This window comes from Castanea sativa, chromosome 1, assembly GCF_040712315.1.
Source record: "Castanea sativa cultivar Marrone di Chiusa Pesio chromosome 1, ASM4071231v1".
NCBI classification, from domain to species: Eukaryota; Viridiplantae; Streptophyta; class Magnoliopsida; order Fagales; family Fagaceae; genus Castanea; species Castanea sativa.
In genome coordinates, this window is record NC_134013.1 from 25,832,494 (window position 1) to 25,858,344 (window position 25,851).

Sequence of the window (25,851 nt, forward strand, 5' to 3'; positions counted from 1 at the left end):
TTCGCACTGTCTGATTATCACTGAACTAATGGCGTGGTCGGACACCGCCAGATACATGTACAAATCCTCTCTGGGATCAAGTCTGGTTAGAATAGAAGGGCTAGCTAGATAGGACTTCAAGTCTTTAAATGCCGAATCACATTCTTTCGTCCACCGAAATCCTTTCCACTTCTTCAATAGCTAGTAGAACGGTAGGCACCTATCCGCAGATCTTGATACAAACCTCCCTAGCACAGCAATCATGCTCGTGGGCTTTTGTATTTCCTTTGGGTTTCTGGGTGGGCATAGCTATTGGATGGCTATTATCTGATCGGGGTTTACTTCTATGCCTCGAGTAGTAATCATGTATCCTAAGAATTTGCCCGATCCCACCCCAAAAGAACACTTCTTGGCGTTGAGGCATAACTTATGCTACTTTAAGATATTAAACACACTCTGCAGGTCACGTGCATGCGTCCCTTCCTCCTTAGTCTTTACCACCATGTGATCAATGTAGACCTCCACTGTCTTACTGATTAGTTCTTTGAACATACGCGACACCATCCGCTGGTACGTGGCCCTTGCATTCTTCAACCCGAAAGGCATGACCGTGTAGTGATAATTCCTCTCGGGCGTTATAAAGGCTATCGTTTCTTGGGCCAGTGTTATTTGGTGATAGCCTTGAAATGCATCCAGAAAGATTAAGTATCAGTGCCTAACTGTGGCGTCCACCGGCTGATCAATCTTTGGCACTAGGGAAGGGGTCTTTCGGGCACGCCCGATTCAAATCTATAAAATCAACACAGACTCTCCACTTTTTGTTCTTCTTTTTCACTACCACCGTATTAGCTAGCCATTAGAGAAAGTACACCTCTCTTATGGCCCCCGATCGCTTCAACTTCTCCACTTTTTCTTTTACGACTTCCTCATGCGGTCTCGCGGATCTCCTTGGCCTTTGCTTTTTAGGCATAATTTTAGGGTCTACATTTAATTTGTGCATTATAAAATTCGAATCTACCTTAAGTACGTCATATGGACTCCACGGGAACACCTCCATGTTCTATACTAAAGCCAACAAAATCTCGACACAGTCTTTATTGGGCAGGCTTTTCTTGACCAGGAACCATTTGTCAGTGTACGGCAAAATGTGCATTTGAATTAGTTCTTCGGCGCTATCTACCCCAGCCGATCCATCAGGCTCTAGTAATTGCTATAACGGCTTGTGGTCAACCTATTCATTCTGCTTAATCTCATGGTTGATGGCTGCCACCAAGCATTGTTTGGCCATCTTCTGGTCGGCTCGGACTGCTACGACACTGTCCTTGGTGGGAAATTTAATTTTCTGATGGAGTATCGATGACACCACCCCTATGGTATGGATCCAAGGCCTTCCCAGGATAGCCGTGTAGGGTGAGAAGGCATTGACCATAATAAAGTTGACCTTCACTTCCTTTCCTTCGGTTACCATCGACAGCTTTATCTGCCTCTTAGGCATCACAACCTTCCCATTGAATCCCACCAGTGGGGTATCATACCTGCTCAGATCCTCGAGTTTCAGCCCCAGTCCCTTGTAAAGATCAGGGTACATTATTTTTGCTCCACTCCCTTGATCTACCATTACTCTCTTCACCAAAACCACCATATCTGGCAGGTCACAAATAACGTATCATCGTGTGGCTAAGACGTTCCTTCCAAGCCTGTTTATCCAAAAGTGATCAGTACGGTGACCTTTCGAGGCCTCTTATTGGGTAGGTCTGTAGTCTCCGCATAGGGACGTCACACTAAGTATTCACTTCCCAGTATTCACTTCCCAGTATTAAACTTCGATAACCCCTAAAGGAGGTGGGAGGTCTCGGACATTTCTGCCCCCCCCCCCCCGATTCTTGTCCTTCGTTCCCTCATTCATGACTGACCAAACACTCTTTTAGGTTCCCAGCCTTCATCACTTGCTCCAAGTGGCCCTTCAGCACCCAACATTGCTCAGTAGTGTGCCCTTTCTCCCGGTGGTATGTACAATATAAACTCTGATTTCTCTGTGCCGGGTCTCCACCCATCTTCCTTGGCCATCGAAAATAAGGCCCATTTTTTATACACTCGAGAATCTTGTACACTGGCTCTTTAAAAGCAACATTGACTCCCTTTGCACGCCATTCTGAGCCCTCCCTAAGGCCCTCGGTTTTCTCTAACTTCTCTAGTGGAATTTTTCTGAGCAAAAATCTTTGTGATATTGCGTCGAGGCCAAGGCATTTCCTTTGCCCTGCAAATGGTCATCCTCTAGTCTCTTGTATTCCTTAATCCTCCTCATTAATTGGTGCATGTCCTTGGGGGGCCGCATGGTCAGCGAGTCTCTCAACGCTGATTCTTTAGGAAGGCCCAATTTGAAGGTGCTAGCGGCCACTTGCTTATTCCCCCTTTTGATCTCAATATAAAGTTCCCAATATCGGTTCGTGTAGGCCCGGAGGGTCTCGCCGCTTCTCATCCTCATAGATAACAAGGATCCTCTTGATTGAGGAACTTTGTTGCACGTCACGAACCGCTCCCCGAATGACTGTATTAATTCACCAAAATTACAGATGGACCCCTTCCTTAGACCGTTAAACCACCTTATAGTTGTTGGCTCGAGGCTCGATGGAAACACTTTGCACATTAGCCCGTCATTGTGCGAATATAAGGACATCATCTGTATGTAGTGGCTCACATGCTCCACTGGGTCCGTTCTCCCGTCGTAAATGGTGAACGGAGGTCGTGTGAATCATCTCGGCATTTCAATGTGCTCGATATCATCGGTAAAGGGTGATTAGGCAGCCCTTCTCAATGCTCGGTTCATGGCATCTAGAGTGGCGTTATGACGCCCGTGCCTTTCATGTGGAGGGGATTCTTGGTAGCACTCTTGGTTTTCTTGTGATTGTTCTCTAGACCGACGCGAATCATTGCCTTGAGATGAATTGTGTGGCTTATAATCCAAATCATTGGACGAGCCCTCTCAGCTCAATTTCCATATCGTTAACTTGCTTCCTTAGGTTCTCAAGTTCCCTCAAACGGTCACCGCGATGGGGATGCTCAGGGATATACAACACAGTTTGTTCCCCGTGGGAAGACCCCTCATCAGAATCCACTCTGGTCTTATGCCCCTCCTGTATGTGTTGCTGCTCCCTCCTACGCTCCCTCTCGAGCCTCCTTCGACCCTTGGAAGAAGCCCCTGACTGATTCCCAGTTGCGGATCCCTCACCCTTGTGTGGACCTTCCATGCCCGAGAGATACCAAACACATTCAAAGCCTCTCGTCGAGTAGGATTCCCACAGACAGCGCCAATTGTACGTGCCCAAAGTCGCAGCTTACACAATAAGGGGCTCACAACTTATTTGTATGTGGGTAATGTGCTCAGTCCTACCAAGCGAGGCCCCAAACTAGTGATAGTGCTCTCCCTCTACTCCCCTGAATTTCCAAGTATGTCAACTCACTCTTGCTCTCTTTGTTTTAGCCTTTCTTTTCTCCCTTCTGCCCCCAAAAAATCCAACCCCTTTTCCCATTGCTTCGACCTCCTTTTATAGCTCTCCACTAGTGGGGTGGCTATCATTTCCTTCCTCACTTACTCACGGATTCCCATATCTACTAGAATCCCAAGGGATCTTCACAACTTCAGAGGATTCTCTTGGAACTTGAATGCTCGGGAGTGGATTCCTTTTAGAAGTGTTGATGCCCGGGGACCGACCCTGTTGGGACCGCCCATAGATTTTCTTTGTGGTCAGCTCAGGCCACTGACCTTTGAGGAACCTTTAAGGAACCTCTAAGGAACCTCTCGGCTAATGATCAGGCCCTTATGATGAAGCCCAGGGTTACCTCTCCCTTGTGTGTCAAGCCTGCATTACCTAATGGGCTTTGGGCTTTGTGTTGGGCTTTGCCCAGGTGGGCTAGCCAGGTTCCTTGGGCCCGACCCTCCCACACATACATTTCTAAAATATATAATGGTTTCTAATTATATATATATATATGATTAGAATTTAATTGGTTTTAGACTCTTCGGTTTTTGCTCTTAATAATTCACTTGCCACAAAAATTAAAAACTTAGATAAACGTGTGGCGGAAAATTGGAGTCCAATTGAAATTCAATTTAGAATCTAACTGGATTTAGACTATTCGATTTTTACACTCAATAATTCACTTGGCACAAAATTAAAAAATAAATGGGACATGTGACGTAAAATTGAAAATCTAATTAAAATTTAATTAGATTTTCTCTTAGATTTGACTCTATATATATATATATAAATTATAATATAAATATAAAAAATTATATTTTTTAATGGGCAAAATATACTATTAATCCATAAACTTTAGCCTATGATCGATTTTAGTCCTTAAATTTTAAAGCAATTGTTTTGAGTCCTTTAGATGACATGACCAAATTAAAAAATAACACTTCATCACTCAATTAGACACGTTAAGGACTAAAACTGATGACTACATGTTTGTTAGGAACTAAAAGCGTTCACTTTAAATTTCAAAGACTAAAATTCTCATGGGTTAAAGTTTAGAGATCTTTAACCAAAAAAAAAAAAATGTTTAGAGATCAACCATATATTTCGACCAAATATATTAAATATATAACAGTCAGATCTGTGATTTTCACTAGCTTGGTTGATCCATAAAAGTTCAACTGTGATTTTCACTAGCTTGGTCCATAGTTCAAGGCTTCAAGCCAACTCAGGATTACAAGTTAGAACAAGTATACTATTTCGATCATGCAGACAAGTATACTATTTTAAACTAAAATCTATATTTTTATTGATAATGCACATGACTGTTTCAAGATTATGCTTTAAACTTCTATGATGTTTTGACGATAATCTTTGATGTGGACCAAAATGAATCACAGGGACTAGGCTTGTTGACCCTATCGGCTGTGCTTCCTTCCCTCACTGATTACGTTGACACCAACAAATCTATGTCATGTTGTCCTAAGCTTAAAGTGATTTTATTCTTCTTCTCTCTATATCTAGTAGCAGTTGCACAAGGAGGACACAAGCCCTGCATTCAGGCTTTTGGAGCTGATCAATTTGATGGAGAAGATTCAGAGGAGCGGAATGCCAAAAGCTCATTCTTTAATTGGTGGTTTCTTGGTGTATGTGGGAGTGCCGCGGTCGCAGTTTTGGCCTTAAGTTATATACAAGACAACCTTAGTTGGGGCCTAGGATTCGGAATCCCTTGCATTTTGATGATAATTGCACTGATTATCTTCTTGCTTGGAACTAGGACTTACAGGTACTGTATCATAAGGGATGAGACAAGCCCATTTGTGAGAATTGGTGGGGTGTTTGTTGCCGCATTTAGGAATTGTCATGCTACCCGTTCGGCAATAGCTATTGAAGAGGAAGCTTGTGGAACGTCACACCATAGCTCTGAACAATTCAAGTAAGAGAAATGATTATCAATTTATCATCTTATACTTATTGATACATTAGAAAGAAAGGGTAATAGGAAAGCATAAAGCTCTATGAAGTGTAGTCTGTTTTGGTAGGCCACAAGACCCTACAGTCTTACACTTTCCAAATTTTCAACTGGTATTCACATATCCTATTAAAACTACTCAGCTTACCATTTCTTGAATTTCTTAAGTAATAAGAACATATTTTTTATAAAAAAAATTCAAGAACTGAAATCCACCCATTTATTAAGATAAGAACATAGATCAAGTCAAAATTAATAGACTACCACAGATTATTATTTGAATTATCATTTGTAAGGGCGACTTCATACATTGTATATGCAGATGCTACATAATGCATTATTACATTACCATGGAACTCTCAGACGATTATAGAATAAAATCGTAGAAGGAAATTGCGGTTCCTTACTGTAGGACCCTTGCATCCTTGATCCTTGTCGGATATGACACTACTATGATAAAAAGATGTTCTACTCAGCCCTTGAAAAAGGAAACACACTGTGATGCCCTAGGTTGATTATATTGATTGAGTATGTGTTATAGGAGTGTGTGATGAGTATCACATTAGGCATATATGGGTTGATTTAAAATTTATTACCAACTACAAGAATTCTTAATTATGACTAGCCTAGTCCTTTTATGGCCTGTTTGGATGTTTAAAAAAGGAGGGAGAGTAGAGTAGAGGGAGGGAGAGTAATTTAAATCCCTTGTTTGGAAGTTTTTTAAGGGAGGAGGGGGAGGGATTTGGAGGAGTTTGGGGGGGTTTCAACTACCTCTAACCCTTCATTTTTAATTCCCCCAAATTGGAGAGATTTGGAGGGAGAGTAGAGTAGATAAATTATTGACCAAATGAATTCACCAATTTACCCTTTTTAAATTAACAAAATTACAAACCAATTAATCATAGACCAATATTGCAATTTATTTTCAAATATGGGTAAATTTGTCTATTTAATCATTTCCTCTCCTCTCCATCTCAATTTTAAAAACATTCAAACAAGGGGAAGGGCTAATTACTCCCTTCCCCCTTACTAATTTTAAAAACATCCAAACAAGGTGGAGGGTAATTATTTCACTCTACTCTCCTCCCCACTACTCTCCTCTCCTCTACTCTCCTCCCTCTCTAAACTTCCAAACAGGCCATTAAGGTATAGTGCAGATGTGACTACTACTTTTCCTTGGGCCGTTACAAATGTTTTTATTAATCAATTGACTTGAGGGCATTGCAGTACAATGTGGGTATTGATGACGATGTTAAGAATTTAAGTGAGAAAGATTGTAATACCCTGAGAAATTGTGATATTCCAATTTATGTGGATTTGATTGGATTGAATTGGATCGCAATATCTAACTTAAAGCATTACTTAGATCCCAAGACACATGAAAGATAGTGAAGAAATATATATGTAGTTACAAGATGAAGCATCTTTGACTCAAAATTAGAAGGAAACTTTGCATAAGACTCTAAAGAAAGATCAATAAGATCTAATGTTGATCTATCATGATTTAAATGAAACCATATTTGAGAAAGTTATAAATGCAACATCATCCAAAAAATTATGAGAGATTCTTCAAACTCTTTGAAGGGTAAGAATGCTCGCCTTGAAAACCTTATGCATGAAAGAATCCTAATCAGTTGCACATTATTTTTCAAGGTTGATAGCTATTGTAAATCAATTAAAAAGAAGTGTTGAGGAATTGGATGATGCCTGTATGGTAAAGAAAATCCTTTGATCATTGACCAACTCATTGGATCTTTACAAGCCCATGAAGAAAGGTTTAACAATAAGAAGCAAGAGACTTTAGAGCCTATTAAATTAATAATACAATCTTACTTTGAATGAGAAAGGATGTCATGAAAGTACTCAAAGAAGGTCAAGACATAGACATGGTCAAGGAAAAGGATCCAAAGGAAGGAATGGTTGTAGCTCTTCTATTGACTATGTGAGAAGTCAAAACTCACAAGCCACAAGAGAGTGCCAAAGAGGACGTTTCTCAAGGCCATACAAAAGAAGGTTTGACAAAACAAATGTCAAATGTTATTAATTGCCAAAGATTCAAACATTATTGTCCTAAATGTAGAAACATTACTTCAAGGCTCGATAGATGCTAGCTGTCAAGTTTTAATGAACAACACTTTTCACACTTGAATCTTAGACAGATTGCATGGCTTTAACACTTGAATTTAAAACAAGGTTTCTTGAAGCATTAAACACATCCTAGATCTACCCAATCACAAGTAAAGTGCGTTTTGTTAAAGGATTAGTCAATTACATAAAATAGTGACATATATTCCTAACATTGAATCACATATGTCTTAACAATCTCCCCCTTTGTCAATCTGTGACAAAACCACAACAAAAAAATGAATATATGAGAGAAGTCATAAATCACTCAACTCATATTCACTTGTTAAGTATAATAAAATCTATCTTAATACAAACTCTTGAAAAACTTTGCAAGAAGAGAGTTCATGGCAAGGAAGACTTTGAAAACCTGTATTTCTGAAACACTTAAACAAAACTCATCAAGGCATCTTTGTGTGAAATAGAAATAATAGATTGCATACAAGATATAAGAAGCATGTGTATAAAGAGAGAAAAGAAACAACACATGTAAGGGTAGGTGAACAACATACATCAATATATAAATAAAGCAAATACAAGTACAATGTATGTCAAAATGGTCACAAGACCTAAGGTACAAGAAGAATGTGTCTAAAGAAGAAAGAAAAGAAAAAGAGACATGAAATCCTCACTACTTCCCTCAAAATCAACACTCCCCCGAACAAAAATCACACTCCTCCTAACAAAAATCTCCTATACTAACTTTCCCCTTAAAATCCTAAAAATGACTACTCTCATATCCATCCAAAACTACTCCCCATTTTTGTCATGAGTGACAAAGGGTAAGATTATCAAGTCGACATCTCGTCAACACTAGAAGAGCTAGCATTGCCATCGCCATCCCCATCATCATCATCATCGTCGGAGTCATCATCGTCCTCGGATGCCTCAGGAGGAGGAGAGGAAGACTCTACGAAGCCACCAAGGCGAGCCTGCTGTCGGGCAATACGGCCAACACGGGTGTTCACTTGACATAACTCATCACTAAGAGTGTTAAGGCGAGCATCCATGTGCTGAAGCTGTGCCATGATCGTATCAAGAGTCACACCACCCATAGAAGTAGAGGGAATGAAGGTGGATGGAGCAGAGGGAGCTGGAGGAACTGTCGATCCGGACTACCTCGAATGTAGCTACGGCTTGCTCCATTTAATGGTAGCGGTGTCTATGACACATATAACATGTAAATGGTCGAAAATGGGAAAGGGAACTGAAAAATGGCGTAAAATCCACGTGATAGCAGAAAGGAAGATAAGCTTATCACGGGTCGCTGTATCCTTATACACATCTATGATGGAAAGAATAAAATGAGATGAAAAGTCTATAGTAAGATGCTTATAGAGGGATAACAAAAACCGAGCACGAGGCTCTGTAGTAGAGTTATAATGAGAAAGAGGATGCAAGACAAAAGTCATAACCATGTTAAGAAAACGCGGACCTTTAGCAAAGGCCGTACAAGAGGTGAACTGACGATCACCCCAGTTAGAAGGACGCTCACAAAAAGCTAATATAAGCTCGTCTTTAGACACAGTCTTAAGACGATAACAACTAGGGTAGTCAGGACGCGTTGCCTTAAGGATGTGGAGCACGTCGGATACAAGAACCAGAGTGACCACGATGTGCGTACCTCGAACATGAGTGGAAAATTGAGGTACTGAATAATCTGATCCATGTATGTTGGAGTAGAGGATCAGCACGGATAGACATGTGACTGGGATGTCACACAATGACTCCTAACCCCTATTGTGAATGATAATGGGTAGGTCAGTGTCAGAATAGTCCAACAGAATGAATTGGCGTTCCGAATGAACACCTCGTCTAGAAAAGTTCTCAATGAAGTCCGATTTGGCTTTCTCATCACGAAATCGAACGTTTTAGGGAGTAGGATCAGCAGAAGTGGATGCCCTGGAATGTAGAGGGTTTCGGGATGGAACAGATTTATGTTTAGGTGCCATAGGAGCAGACTAACGCAAACAAAAGAGAGAGAGGGAGAAAGAGACAATCAAAAAAGTCCCAAGCAGTTCAAATATATCCAAATATATTGAAAAGAAAGAACGTATGCATGGGAATGCATGAACATGTGACATTCAATAGAGAAAGCATCATGGCTCAGCCCAATCCAATCCTACCAGCACATAATCAAATAAAACACACATATAAATGCATGAAAATATAGTTATAATGCACATGAGATGCAATGCATGAAGTTTTTAAGATCAATTCTTCAAAACCCATCCCAAAAATTTGCAAAAACCTCTTTGATTTTGAAAAACCCCATAATTTTCAATAATCCCAAAAACTTAGGTTAAAAAATCATTAAATGCATGAATATGAGGGATTTAGACACTTACCAAGTGAAGAAACACTTGATCTAGGCCAAAAAATCCTTGAGGAAGAAGTTTGGGGTGAGAAAGAAAGGTTTTGGGAGGTGAAGAGGCGAAAGGAAACGAGAGAGATTGAGAGAAATGAGATCCAAATCGCGTTGACCCTATATATAAAAGCTCAGTAATTCTTGATAGATCGAGAGGTGTCGAGCTTTAAAAGGGTCGACAAATGCAGCTATCGAGCAAGTGTCCAGAGGTGTCCATAGCAAAACAAGCTCGATGGATCGAGGAGCTATCAAGTAGCTATCGAGGAGACAAAAACTTTCTTGATGGATCGATGAGTTATCGAGAAGCTATTGAGATTGCGATAAGAAAAAGCTGAGGAGATCGATAGATAAGCCAGGTGTCGAGAGGTATTTAGGAGCTGTCGAGATTGCTTAAAAATAGTTTTTCAAAGAGGAGAAAAACAAAGATATGAATGCAATCAAGCATATCACTCAACTAAGGATCCAAACAACATTTTAATCTCTCAAAAACATCTCTCAACAAGAAAAATGTAAGCACATAGATCCCAAAACACACAAACACAAACTAAACAAGTCTAACCAATTTTATATTTCAAAAACAAGTTAAGACAGTTTAGTGAGTATACATTAACACATGTAAACCTTGTGATGGCCAAATCACATTATACCTACACATGTATCAAAAGTAGTAAAGAATATTGTGTGTTGTGTGTGAAAAATATTGCAAGATTGCATAAGTGTATACATGTTATGACGATTTGAGATGTGAGAAAATCACTTTAACTCACACACAATCATAACTGTTTGATGGAAACTATCATCTTCGAGGTACATCCTATAACTCCCACATCTCCTAGAATACACACATGCAATCATATATAAAGCATTTTGATCTTTTTGCTTTTATTTTTCTTTGCATATATATATATATATATATATATATATATATATATATTTATTAAGCATATCATGCATGGGCATATAAGAAAGAGAAAAGAAATACTTAATTATGTTAAACTTTTTGACATTGCACTTTTGCTATGCCGAAGCATACAGATGTCATTTCATGATTGATGGGCAATAGTGGCGAGATGGTTATTTATGCCTTTCTCTTAGGATTTTCTAGTCCTTTCCGTCAAAAAGAGTGATACGAGTGTAAAGTACAAGAGATTACTTAACCTTACTCGTCACAAACACGAGCCATAAAGCTTACTTGCTTAGTTGTGCATAGAGATGCTCATCTAAGCTACAAGAGATACAAAGTTTAAAAAACTTTGTTTCATTGGTCATTCAAGGTACACAAGTACCAATGTACACAAACACACACTGTTTTTGTATTTTTTTTTTCAATTTTTTTATGAATGAAAAAAAAACAAAACAAAACTGAAAAACAAACAAAAACATGTAAAACAAAGCAATGCAAAGCGTAAAACTAGATGCAAATGCATGAAGAAGGAGAAGAAGAGGAGATCAATCCATGGAGATGACACTAATGTTTTGGCAAAGGAATTCAAACCGTTTGCTGTCAAGAGGTTTGGTAAACAAATCAGCCTTCTGATCATCAGTGTGAATAAACTCAAGAGTAAGAGTACCATCTTCGACAAGCTCCATAATGAAGTGATGTTGAATCTCAATGTTTAGTTCGAGAATGTTGAACAGGATTCTTAGAGATGTTGATGGCACTGATATTGTCATAGTAGATGGTGAGATGTTCTTGACAAATACCGTAATCATGGAGGAGTTTTTGCATCCATAGAAGTTAGGTGCAACAGCTACTGACAATGATATACTCAACTTCTGCAGTGGATAAAAAGATAGAATTCTGCTTTTTGCTCATCCATAAGACAAGATTATTACCCACATAGAAACACCCCCCCAATGTACTCTTTCTATCATCAGCATTCCTAGCCCAATCAGCATCAGAATACCTAGCTAAGACATCATTTGTGTCCTTGCTGTACCACACACCAAAGTCGGCAGTAGTTTTGACATACTTTATGATTCTTTTTAAAGCAATCATATGAGACTCTTTGAGATTAGCCTATCTAGCACATACTCCCACGCTGTAACTAATGTCAGGTCTACTAGCAGTAAGATAAAGAAGACTACCTATCATGCTTTTATAGAGAGAAGAATCAACACTTTTACCTAACAAGTCAACAATGAGTTTAACATTTGGGCTCATAGGGAAATAATAGAATTAGCAGATTCCAAACCAAATTTCTTCACAAGATTTTTAGCATATTTAGATTGAGATAGGAATATACCTGAATCTTGTTGACGAATCTGCAATCCAAGGAAGTGAGTTAGCTCTCCGATCATGCTCATCTCGAACTCGACCTGCATGAGTTTTGAGAAGCTATGAGCAAGTTCATCCTTAGTCGACCCAAAGATAATATCATCAACATAGACTTGAGCAACTATCAACTCGCCATCTTTCCTTTTGATGAAGAGAGTTTGATCAGCTTTTCCTCTTGTGAACCCATGTGAAACCAAGTATTGTGTAAGCCAATCATACCAAGCTCTAGGGGCTTGCTTTAAACCATAAAGTGCCTTCTTGAGGTACAACACATGATCCGGAAAGGGTGGATCAATGAATCCTTTTGGTTGAGCCACATAGACATCTTCTTTAAGGAGCCCATTCAAGAAAGCAATCTTTACGTCCATTTGATAAAGCTTGAACTTTAAGTGATATGCTAGGGCTAGAAGAATTCTGATGGACTCCATATGGGCAACTGGGGCAAATGTCTCATCATAGTCAACTCCTTCCATTTGTGAGTATCCTTGAGCTACAAGACGAGCCTTATTGCGGATCACATTACCTTCCTCATCAGTTTTATTACGTAATATCCACTTTGTGCCTATGATGTGCTCACCCTCCGGTCTAGGTACTAGAGTCCAAACATCATTCCTCTAAAACTGAAGCAGTTCATCATGCATTGCCAGCTTTCATCCTAAAGAGCTTCCTCCACTTTAGTGGGTTCGACCTGTGACAAACAACAAGGATGAGACACAAAATTAGCAACACATTTATCAACTGTACGCTTCCTTAATGTGAGTTCATTCATGTTTCCCACAATAACTTCAGGAGGATGATTTAATTTAATTCTGGAGGAAGGTCCTTTCTCTTTATGGGATTCAGAATCTGGTGAAATGGATATTTCTGCAGAATCTTCCACAACACTTGGAGTATCAGGAGTACTTGGAGATGTGGGCTCTTGTTCAACAATTTCTTGAACTTCCTTTGGCTCAGGAGGAAGAATTTCTTTGGGGAATTCCTCGCTACCTTTCTCAAAACCAGAATCTGACGATTCATCAATAACAACATTCATTGTTTCCATTACCTTCGTGATTCTTTTGTTGTATACCTGATAAGCCTTGCTTGTATAGGAGTATCCCAAAAATATTCCTTCATCGCTTCGGGAGTCAAATTTTCCCACATTCTCCCTATCCTTGAGAATGAAACAAGTACTTCCAAAGATTCTGAAATACTTCACATTTGGCTTTCTTCCTTTCCATAACTCATATGGAGTCTTCTTAGTACCAGGTCTAAAGTATACCCTATTAACTGTATGACATGTAGTGTTAACGACTTCTCCCCACAAGTTTCTAGCCACATCCTTATTTTGCAACATGGCTCTAGCCATCTCCTGAATAACCCTATTCTTTCTTTTTACTACACCATTCTGCTAAGGAGTAATAGGAGCAGAGAATTCTTGAGATATACCTGATCTTGTGCAAAAGGACTCCATATATGAGTTCTCGAATTCTTTACCATAGTCACTTCAAATTCGATCAATCTTTAGGCTTTTTTCATTCTGCAATCTTGTACACAAAGTTCCAATGTGCTCAAGAGCATCAGACTTGGATCGTAGGAGGATAACCCAAGTGTACCTAGTGAAGTCATCCACCACAACCATGATGTATCTCTTACCACCAAGAGACTCGGTTCTAGTTGGGACCCACAAGATTCGAATGTAAAAGCTCTAATAGTCTAGATGTAGTAGATGTCTGAGTATTCGGATATTTAGCTTTTGTCTGTTTTCTAAGCTGACATGGTCCACACACCACATTGCTATTCTACTGAGTTTTGGTATCCCTAAGACTGATTCATGCTTAGATACAATTGAAAGATGTTTGTAACTAGCATGTCCCATCCTTTGGTGCCATAGATCTTCATTTGGTAAACGAATGCTATTGACCACAATATCAACATCAGGAACCAATCCATAACAATTGTCTAGAGTGCAAACACCACTTATGAGTTTCTTTCCAGACTCATCCATGACAAGGCACTTTCCTTTCGAGAATAGTACCATGAAATCTTGATCACATATCTAACTTATGCTCAACAGGTTCATCTTAGACCTTTAACATATAGAAGATTTGCAATGTTCGACAGTTTAGGTAGAGAGATGATTCCCTTTCCTTTAATCTGTGATTTGCTCCCATCACCAAAAGTGACATTGCCACCTTTCTTAGACTCGAAAACCTTGAAGAGAGATCGGTCTCCAGTCATGTGTCTTGAGCAACCGCTGTCAAGGTACCACAAACATGTGTCCATAACTTTAAATGCGGACTTCATCATGAAGCACACTTTATGCTTAGATGACAGATCAGTAGGAATGGTGTTTTCTCTCATCTGCCTTTTATGAACTAAACCTTTAACCTTCACTCTTCTTAGATGAACTTCTTTGCACATTTTCATTCTGAGACAGTTTAGTTTCTTCTTTGTCAACCTGAGATCTTTTCCAACAGTCATCATAATAGTATTCAAATAACTTTTAGACTTGCATTTTCTGATACACTTAAACAAATAGAGATTAGAAAACCAAGATGTATTTGAAAACAAAGATCTCTTCAAGCCGGTTGCAGCCATGACAACAAGGATCAATGGATCACATAGCAAAGATTAACCCTAATTAGAGTGTGCCTACTCTGATACCATTTGATAGACCAAGAATGTATTGGCCCCTTATGATGATATAATTGATTAATTAGCTAAATTTATTAATTAATCAAATTAACATGTAAACGCGTGGTAGCACAAACAAATCACCAATTAATTAAAATATGCAGGAAAAAATAAATTGACACGGTGATTTGTTTACGAATGGGGAAAACCTACACAGCAAAAATCCCACCAAGTGATTTTAAGGTCACCATTCCAAGAATCCACTATTATCATAACAAGCGGTTACAAGTAAAGAAATCCTAGTACCTTATACTAACCTACAGTTGAACCCTTACCCCAATACCCAATTGGACTTGTTCTGTAGTGACAATCTCTCCTTTCAATGCACGGCTCCCAGTACGTGACTAACCAATTGCGCGGATCCTAGTACACGACTTCAATCACCAACTAGAGAAGGTTGTTGGTTGCAAAGTTCTTTAGTTCATTACACTATGAGGATTGAGAAGCTCCTTGGTCACAAAATCCTACGGTGCACAAACACAGCAACTTCTTCACAAGAAAGATGAACTAGGGCAAATTCCTTCTTCGGTCACAATTTGTATGAACAAACTTTGCTTAACACTTGTGCAACTTGTGTCAGCTTTAATGGCCCTTAAAATAATCATTTTATATGTCTAGGGTTGTGAGAAAAGAAAGCCCAAACATACAATCATGAATTGGATGAAAACAGACCAGAAATTCTGAGTTTCATAAACCTCGACAGATACCCTATCTAGTGAGCTGTTGTCGGGCCACGGGTTGGAATAACTCTTCAAGGTTTGATAGATGCTAGCTGTCGAGTTTTAATGAATAGCACTTTTCACACTTGAATCTTGGATAGACTTGCATGACTTTAACACTTGAACTTGAAACAAGGTTTCTTAAAGCATCAAACACATTCTAGATCTACCCAATTACAAGTAAAGTGCGTTTTGTCAAAGCATTAGCCAATTACATAAAATAGTGACATATGTTCCTAACAATGAATCACATATGTCCTAACAGGGAACACAGTTGTAGGAAGAGTTGCAGTCACCACCTCGGTAGAGTCCAGCATGATGACACAAAATCATGGCATATGCGACTTGGCCATATTGGTGAACGTGGTATGTTAGAGTTGCACAAGAGAAATTTATTGAAGGGGGTGAAGACATGCAAGGTAGACTTCTGCAAGTATTGTGTGTATGGGAAGCAGCATAGAGTCAGTTTCAAGACAGGCTCTCATACAAGTAAGGGTGTTCTTGACTACATTAATTTAGATGTTTGGGGTCCAGTATCAGTTTCTTCTCATAGCGATGCTCAGTATTTTGTTAGTTTCATTGATGATTACTCTAGAAAGGTATGGATTTATTTTATGAAGCATAAGTCTGATGTGTTTGGCATATTTAAAAAGTGGAAAGCACAGGTTGAGAATCTAACTAGCAAGAAAATAAAATACCTTAGAACAGATAATGGACTAGAGTATAAAGATAAAGAATTCATAAGATTTTGTGAATTAGAAGGCATTACTTGTCACTTTACAGTTGAAGGAACTCCACAACAAAATGGGGTTGCAGAGAGATTGAACAAAACCTTAGCAAAAAGAGCCAGATGCACGAGATTGAATGCAAGGTTGCCTAAGGTGTTTTGGGCAGAGACAGTTAACATAGCAAGCTTCATTATTAATAGACCTCCATCATCAGCCATTGATTTCAAGATTCCAGAAGAGGTTTGGTCAGGTAGATCAGTTGATTATTCGAGTCTAAAAATCTTTGGGTTTCTAGCTTATGTGCATAAGCAGAGTGGAGAGCGTTTTAAATTGGATTTGAAGTCAAGAAAATGCGTATTTCTTGGTTTTGTAAAAGGTATTAAAGGATACAGGCTTTGGGATCCAATATCATAGAAAACGGTGATCAGCAGAGATGTCATATTTGATGAAGCCTTTATGTTGAAATAGAATGAAGCAGAGACGTGTGATAATAGTCCACAGGAGAAATTAATTGTTAAGGTGGAGTTTGACGAGAATAGTTCACCTAGTGATAAGGGTGATGCTGAGATTGATCCACAGCAGCAACAAGAAGAGCCTTATTCAATTGCTAAAGGTAGAGAGAAGCGAGTTCACAAAGCACCACAGAGATATGACTTTGAAGACATGATTAGTTTTGCTCTCGTAACCAGTAGTGGAGATCCATTCACTTTCAAAGAGGCTACAAATAGGAAAGACAGTGATAAATGACTTGTAGCAATGTTAGAATAGATGAAGTCACTACAGAAAAATAAGACTTGGAAATTAGTGAAATTGCCCAAGGGAAAGAAGGCTACTGGTTGCAAGTGGATATTCCGCAAGAAAGAAGCATTGTCAGAAAAGGAAGGTGAAAAATTCAAGGCACGGTTAGTGGCTAAGGGTTACTCACAGAGAGAAGGAATTGATTATAATGAGATTTTTTCACTAGTTGTGAAGCACACCTCAATTCGAGTAATCCTAGGATTTGTGATAATGCATGACATGGAATTATAGTAGCTAGATATGAAGACCGCATTCCTCTATAGAGATTTACATGTAATAGCTTGAAGGCTTCAAAGAACCTGGTAAGGAAGATTATGTTTGTCTGTTGAAGAGATCATTATATGGCTTGAAGCAGTCTCCCAGGCAATGGTACAAACGGTTTGATTCATTCATGGTCACACGTGGGTACATGCACTATAAGTATGACTGTTGTGTTTATTTTAGAGTACTTGTTGATGACTCCTATATATTTCTTGCTCTAAATGTTGATGATATGTTAGTAGCTGCAAAGAGTAAGCAAGAAATTGTGAAGTTGAAATTTTTGTTGAGTAGTGAATTTGACATGAAGGATCTTGGAGCTACCAAGAAGATCCTCGAGATAGAGGAGCTGGTAAATTATGGTTATCTCAAAAGGAATATCTTAAGAAGGTGTTAGAGAGGTTTAGTATGCTTGATGCAAAACTTGTTAGTACACCGCTTTTTGCCCATTTTAAATTGTCCTCACAGTTGTGCCCAAGATCAGATGAGGAGTCAAAGTATATGTCTAAAGTGCCATACGTGAATGCAGTTGGGTGTTTCGTGTATTTGATGGTGTGCACTAGGCCTGATATTTCTCATGCAGTCAGTGTGGTTAGTAGGTATATGGCAGATCTAGGCAAAGAGCATTGGAATACAATAAAGTGGATCTTTAGATATCTTATAGGCACTCGTGATTTTGGTATCCTATTTGATCAGAGAGAAAGTACAGAAGATGTGGGTTATGTGAATTTTGACTATGAAGGCACCTTGATTCTAGAAAGTCCATGACAGGCTATGTGTTTAGGTTTGTTGGTGGCCCAATTTGCTGGAAGTCTACACTACAAGATGTAGTTGCTTTATCCATTATAGAAGCAGAATATATGGTGATTACAGAGGTAGAAAAGAAGTTGTTTGCATAGTGGACTGGTTAATGAGCTTGGTTTCAAGCAGGATAGCATGGTGTTATACTGTGATAGTCAGAGTGCAATTCATTTGACAAAGAATCAGGTATATCGTGCAAGAACAAAGCATATTGTTGTGCGGTATCATAAGATCAGAGAATGGGTTTCGTCTGGTGATATTTCTTTGTCGAAGATTCTCACTAGTGAGAATGCCTCTGATATGTTAACAAAGTCAGTTCCAACAGACAAGTTCAAGCACTGCTTGGACTTGATTGGTGTTTGCAGCTTGTGAGCCCTTAAGGGCTAAGGTGGAGGTGATGGAGGAGTTTGCTCGTGTAGCTTGATCAATTCAAGCCAAGGTGGAGATTTGTTGATATTGGGCCCATGTGTCTTGAATTGCCAAGCCCAAATTTGGTCACTTTAGTTGACTGAATCCAAATTGTAAAAGGAATGCTCCTGCCGACTTGGTTGATAATACACACACACACACACATATATGTTGTTATGTGCGGCACAAAATAGTGAAAAAATTGAGAATTCCTAAAACCTAGTAGCAGCTGCATAAGAAGAAGAATAGAGCTTTCTTGTCTATTGGGTGAGAGAGAGTTAGGGTGTAATTGGGATTTGGGTTTCTTGGGAGTGTTCTTGGGCTTTATTGCATCTCCATATTTTATAGTGAAATTTCTCCGTCGTCGTTGTGGAGGTAGGCAGTTTGCCGAACCACGTAAATTCTTGTGTTTTTTGTGTGTGCTTGTTATTTAATTTTCATTTATTTATTGTTATTGATTTGAGTCCCGAGGTGCTATTTGCACAACAAAAAGGTTTTGAATTGCTCATTTCATTAACTAAACTAATAAGATGTTTTAAATTGCTTACTTAGACCAAAAGTTATCTTACATAGCAATTTGTGTCTTCTAATGTGGTAGGTTTCTTAACAAAGCCTTGTTGTCTCTAGACCGTCATAAAGAAGAAGGTAAGGTTTGTACTATTAGTGAAGTTGAAGAAGCAAAGGCAGTGCTTAGGCTTTTTCCAATATGGGCTACGAGCTTGGTATACGCAATAGTATATGCACAACACTCAACTTTTTTTACCGAACAAGGGGCTACCCTAGACAGAACACTTGTTCCTGGCTTTAAGATACCAGCAGCTTCTTTACAATTCTTTATCAGCCTAGCCATTATTCTTTTCATTCCTATATATGACCTTATTTTTGTTCCTATAGCAAGAGCTTTCACTGCTAGACCCTCTGGCATCACAATGCTACAGAGAATTGGAATTGGGATGCTTTTATCTGCAATTTGCATGGTAGTTGCGGCTCTAGTTGAAATAAAAAGGCTTAATACTGCTAAAGAATTTGGTTTGGTTGATAAGCCAAATGTGACTATTCCAATGAGTGTGTGGTGGTTGGTTCCTCAATATGTCTTGTCAGGAATTGCTGATGTTTTCACCTTGGTTGGTTTGCAAGAGTTCTTCTATGATCAAGTCCCAATTGAATTAAGGAGTGTGGGTATTGCCCTTTACCAAAGTATTCTCGGCTTGGGCAGCTTATTAAGCAGCCTCCTTGTCTCAGTCATTGAGGAAGCAACTGGTGTTAATGGTAGGTATAGTTGGTTTTCTGATAATCTTAATAGGGCGCATCTTGATTACTTTTACTGGCTACTTGCTGGACTCAGTGCAGTAACATTCGCTGCTTACCTGTATTTTGCTAAATTTTACATTTATAATAGGCCTGTAAATATAGTATCATTGTAAGTGAAGTTGTTGTAGCCAAATACATGGATGGAGAAGTACATAAACATGCAGATTTTATCTCATGAATACTGCACTATAAATATTGTAAGGACGTAAGGCTTTCGTTTAGTTTAGCCAAGTATCTCTAGTTGTGCATGGGAGATATTTTGTCATCCTTTTTTATTTTAAAAGTTCAAAACTTCTAAAATTGAGAACTAATATTAGTTAAGAATTTGGTATACTTAGTGGCATAGACTGCTCTCATATTTATTAGGACAACCAAGGTTCACATCATCCAAGTCACGATAACCCAGATCTTTCAAGCAAGCGACGGCATTATTTATCAGCTTCTCCCAAACTGACTTCCTATAATAATATAGATCTTGATTCCCCTGCTCAGTTTCAGTGACATAGAAGTTTGCTTGCACCAGTGGTCTACTAGACATGAAAAAAACCAAAAGATCCAGCTTTTCAGAAGTTCGTCTCAAAACATATGTGGCATCATCCAATCTTCTGGATCCCTTATGCATTTCAACACTTGCATATTTTTGCGCTTGTTTACTAAAGCAACATGACAAATTTTGAGTTGATAGAAATGGGAACTCTGATACTTTTAATTTATGCATGCATTTCTTTAATTAGAACTTCTCAAATCTTCGTAGTTGAATAAACCTGGCAATATTTCTCCTCAACATTCTCCAGTTAGAAGAAGTTCCTAGCAATTCTGTTGGAACTATACTCCAAATCACTGCCAGAATAAATGACACTACCTGACTTCTCAAGCTAAGTATTTGCTTCAAACTAGGTTCAGTTTCCTCGCAATTTGCAGTATTAAAACCATGAGATTTCTCAGGAACATTTTTCTTTGATTCATTCCCCTGAAATGAAAATTTCAGAAGCATTATATTTTTCTTAGAGGAAGCAAGAAGTGATTAAATTAGTGAGATAGCTTAAAGGATGTGCAATACACAGTGTGCAATTCTATGATGAGCTCCCACTTAACAAACCTCCCTATTACCCCCCACTGCACCCAAAAAAAGAACCGCCTACCACCCCCCTGGAAAGAAGAGAGAAAAAAGAAAATTGCATACTCAATTTCAGTTTCCACAATTATCCTGGCATGGATATTTTGCACTAAGGCATTCAAAATGTATAGGAACTGAGCAAGGTGTAACCTCATAATGTCAAATTCTGAATGCTAATTATGCCTTCACACAAATTATTCACAACAAAATAGTCCCAATACTTACCTTAAAGCTGGTGCTAGATTTTCCTGTATCATATAATTCTGGAACAGCACAATGCTTATCCAATAATCTCAGATGTTGGCAACAGTGTGTCCTGCGTACGACCATCTTAAACAACTTGACAAGTGAGTGGTACCTTCAGGACCAAAAACAGGCAGTTAAAGCAGAACCACCCACCAAAAATAAAAACTGGTGTATTGGCTTCAAGTGCAATTATTTATTGCCCCAACATGATCATAAACATGTCCATATTTTAAACGTCAGTGAAAGTTTTCATGTATTTGTGCTCTAAGACACAGTACGGCTTCCATCTGAAGAAGCTCATTTTAATGGTAACCATCATTTCATTCCAGACTTTAGTATAAAGTACGAACATTGGCTATAAGATTCAAGCGCAAAGATACTTCACTGTGCCATTGTTGTCCCTCTTGACCTTAATCCCTTTCAGAGCCTTTAAACTTCAGTCCTGGTACTTGTTGAGCAAACATTGTCATTACTCATAATTGTTAGTTTCTCCTATTCTATCCAGCAAAGGAGCTATTTAACAGTTCCATAGCTAAGAGCTTATAAGAAATATGTAATCAATATTATACAGTTAGAAGAAATTTGGATTGTAGAGCTCAAATCATTAAACTGAAATTAACATGCATGCCACTTCAAAAAACAATAATTGTGCCGTGACAAATCAATAAAGCCTTGTAAGGTATCATCATACAATTATAAAAATGATCTACAAACACAATATATGAATATGCCACTTGCATGCTGATTTGTTGACACAAAAACCACTACTCTGGCAGCATGGCATTTCCTGAGTTGCATTTATTTTAGATAAGCCAAAGATATTGCCAATAAGAAAATTTCCACCAGCAATATTGGGCTTTACAGAATTTAATATATCTGAAGATTATTAAGGTACTGTGTTCTTTTGCACCAAAGAAAAAGCTTGGCAGAAGCTCATAGCATCACAAACTTTAAGGTCAAACGGTGCTTCTTTGGCAAATAAAATACATAATTGCACAACAAAAGAAGAAATTAAAAAAATATACAAGGGGTATTGACAACCAAAGGACCATTAGTTGCTGATCATTCAGTCTATCAAGTCAAGTGAAAACAATGGAAATGAAAGGCAATTTTATAATGGAGAGAGCACAAATTAGCTACATGTACATTTAAAATTGAACTAGAGGAAACATTTTCCTGGAAACATTGATGAAGAACATTCCATGTCATAAAACATGGATTTCCGGTTAATATAAGCCCCTTTGGCGACTACCTGGGGCTGACGAGCTTGTGATACTGAAAAACAAGGCATCTGCAGAATAGATCATATCCAAAAGGCAAATTTTTCAAAGTTAAAAAAATAAATAAACGAACAGTGAATATCAGGGAGAAATGTCTATCAATGCATTGAAAGAATCCAAATGTTCACTAGGAGGCATAAAGTGATTCAATCTTCTTAATATGTGTAATGTGTATAGATCAACCAAAACTTAGTCTCTCTAACCCTCTTGAGGCAAAGGATCTTTTTGTCACTGAAAATCACATCTATCTCAGAATTGCCATGTGAACAAACACCATTCTAGCCATGTATGTGTTAATATTGATTATGGTACTGATATCTCCTAATTGATGTTCTACTTTCAGCTTCTGTCGCTTTCTTGGAGATGCTCATTAACCAGAAGAGTAAGCTGTGACATACTGCATCTTGTTCTCATGCTCAAGCAGGCACCATGAGTAAACAGCCACAACTACCTGCTGAGATTGTTTGGCTGTATGTCTTACGTTTGCTGGGAGATTACTATTTCTGCACCTAAACCCTTTATTCTGATAATAGAAGGGCAATCACTATTTATCCAGAATTTTATAATGATAACACAACAGTGACACTCAGTTTGTCATATACAAAAGAAAGCAAAAAAGGAAATCAATGTAACTCTAAATGATTGAAATGTTTATACGCAACGTAACACACAAACTCCATTATCAAAAACCAATGGGATGTTATCATGTCTTGCTCCAAAAATCTTTGATTACAATTTACAAAACTAGCAGAGTTTGATGTTTAAAGTATTCCATAATGTGTTGAAATACAGGTACAAATCAATTATCAATTCATGTGGGGATCATTAATAAAAGTGTATCCATGCTAGGCACACAGAGCATATATCTAAAAATCTTTTAGATCAGGCCACAATATTAGGTTTCATGTACTAAAAGAACCTTTCTCTTTCTATTAGTAAGTTACACGGGCATTTAGTGAGCCTTGAACCCTCAAACTCTCCCTCCACCACTATTGTGGGAAAAGGAAGTGCCATTGAGCTAGAGCTAATTGGTAGAATGGACCCCTCCAACATATCAAACCAAAGTTGAACTTGAGCCTCCCAGATACACTATCTTTTTCTGTAAGAATTGTGGCAGAAGAGGTCTTAATACTGGTTTCTTCAAAATTTAAATGCCTTCGCTTTCTGTGACGCAGCCAACTAAATGGCCATGAACACTGTCTAGACTTTGCTGCTATCTGATTTGAGCTTTCTTGTAGTTCATCATTTGAATCCCCTTCAGTATTATTGGTACCAGTTCCAATAATTGGTGTAACTACTTCCAATAAACTCGTTCAAGAACACTTGTTTCCATGAAGCCGACTAAATGATCCTGAACAACGCCTAACATTGGAGCCAACACAGTCTAATGAAGTTGATGGATCATCAACGCCAGAAGAACTACTGAATTTCTGTATTTCTAACATTGAGTTAGCATTGTCAACTAAAGCCCTTTTCTGTTGGATCCTGAGAAAAGTTGGGACAAAATGAGGAATGGGATGTTATATATGACTGAACTATCTAATGCAAATACAATAACCACAAAAGCAAAAAGAATTAAGGACGACAAGAAAAGGGAAAGATCTATTAGAAATGAACGTCTACAAAATGATGGGAACAGGTCAGGTAAGAAAAGACCAAGAAAGAACCAGGCCTAAAGTCAGAAAGAGACTAGCAAGCAGAGGATTAAAGTATCAAAGACTATGACAGTTACATTTTATCCTGTACAACAGAAATGCTTAAACTTTAAAAAAGAAAGGCAATATGTACCATCAGATTCTATTTATTATTTATTTAAATTGTAAAATTGATGTGGCTGTGTATAATTATCCGATTGTATTAGAGTGTTCTAATGTGAACATGGTCGCATTAACTATATTATTTAAATTTAAAATAATTTGTATTTCAATAAACTCCATTTTACACATACGGCTAAAATATTAACAAAGCATTTTGAAAAATTAGATCGTACTTATGGTGATGTGTGTGTAGTAACATTATTTTTCTGAAGTCCTATATAACGGAATTTTGATGCATCCAACACATGTTTTCCACATTTATCAAGTGAAGTAGGTTGATCCTGAGACTTCAATGTTTGTTGGAAAAATAGAGGCATAAATCACTTACAGGAGGACTTGATAACTTCTTACAAGGAACTGGCAAAAATATTCATGTGTACTTCAAAAGATAAAGCATGACATCATCCCCAACCTGCATATATGCAGGTTTCACCTTATTTCAGTCGTTAGTACAAAAACCATAGTAAACATGGGTAGCCATTGATGTAGATGTTAGTTAAAGAAAAAAAAACATAGAAGAAGTACCCTTTGTAAGAGAAGACACCAAGCTGGAGAGCATAGAAGTTCCATAATTGGGGTTGAATGATTACTCTGTAAATAAAAAAATGAGGATACCTACTGTAAAAATAAATAAAAAACCGCCAACCCCAGTTGCCAAAAAAGGTTGATAGCAACATAGTAAGCACAATAATAAGTAAAGAACGAAAGAAAGAAAGCTTGCCTTATCATAACCATTGCAAATAACATTAGAAGACATGGGTTGCTCATAAATCAGCATTTCAATGGTCCTTTGCACAATCTGAAAACATAATGAGTAAGTACAGTAAATTATAATTCTAAAGATTGAGCGAGTTTCAGCAGAGCCCGCTGAATGCTAGAGCAAGAAATCGGTCGCCTAAGGTCCCAAGTAAAAAAAAAAGGCTCCCAAATTTTAACCAATAGGGTTATTTATAATTAATAAATAAAATAATATTTTTTTACCAAATATAAAACAATTAAAAAAGAGAGAAAAATGAAACGTTCACAATATTTTTCACAACATTTTTACAACTAATGTTAAGTAGTAGGTTATTATTGATGGCAGAAAAATAATTATAGTGATATTTTCAAATAGAAAACAAAAAGCAACTTAAAACCTTGGATATGTTGTAAAAAATATTGTGAATGTTGCACTTCTTAAAAAAATAATAATAATAAGAGTTGAGTTAGTAAACTTTTACTAGTTCTTATCTAAATCTATCACTAACACCGCTTTTTTATTTACCATTATCAATTTGTTATATCAACAAGTATGAAAAATTTTGTCAAAATTTTTCTGTTTATAAAAGAAGAAGAAAAATTCTACGTAATTCATATTAATTAGTAGTAATTTTGCATTTAATACAAGATAATCAGTTTTCGCCTTAAGCCTCCAAATGCATCAAGCCGCCATTGTGAGTGTGTGTAGTGTATATAATGTACAGAGAGAGAGAGAGAGAGAGGGTTGAAAAGCGGG

General features: G+C 37.9%; 2 protein-coding genes across 3 annotated transcripts in view; one reads left to right on the forward strand and one right to left on the reverse strand.

Annotated features, from left to right (window-relative positions):
* Positions 1 to 20,144, forward strand: part of LOC142639119 (protein NRT1/ PTR FAMILY 5.10-like) — a 39,019-nt gene extending 18,875 nt beyond the window's left edge. For both annotated transcript variants that reach the window (XM_075813226.1, XM_075813234.1), the window contains exons 3-4: positions 4,856 to 5,391; positions 19,184 to 20,144. In XM_075813226.1, coding sequence (XP_075669341.1) covers positions 4,856 to 5,391; positions 19,184 to 20,009 — 1,362 coding nt within the window. In that variant the 3' untranslated portion in view covers positions 20,010 to 20,144. The remainder of the gene's footprint in view (positions 1 to 4,855; positions 5,392 to 19,183) is intronic.
* Positions 20,145 to 20,230: 86 nt separating this feature from the next.
* Positions 20,231 to 23,984, reverse strand: LOC142623651 (telomerase reverse transcriptase-like). Its single transcript, XM_075797095.1, has 4 exons — positions 23,863 to 23,984; positions 21,239 to 21,371; positions 20,661 to 20,866; positions 20,231 to 20,549 (listed from the first exon to the last, which is right to left on the reverse strand). The coding sequence occupies exons 1-4, from the start codon at positions 23,982 to 23,984 to the stop codon at positions 20,231 to 20,233; spliced, it is 780 nt and encodes a 259-aa protein (XP_075653210.1).
* Between the last annotated feature and the right edge of the window lie 1,867 nt (positions 23,985 to 25,851).

Coding starts and splice junctions, on each gene's coding strand:
- LOC142623651 (XM_075797095.1), bottom strand. CDS start 23,984: ATGTTAGAAATACAGAAATTCAGTAGTTCTTCTGGCGTTGATGATCCA. Junction 21,372..23,862: donor AGTCGGCTTCATGGAAACAA/GTGTTCTTGAAC, acceptor TTGGTCCTGAAG/GTACCACTCACTTGTCAAGT. Junction 20,550..20,660: donor TTGAGGAGAAATATTGCCAG/GTTTATTCAACT, acceptor ATGTTGCTTTAG/TAAACAAGCGCAAAAATATG.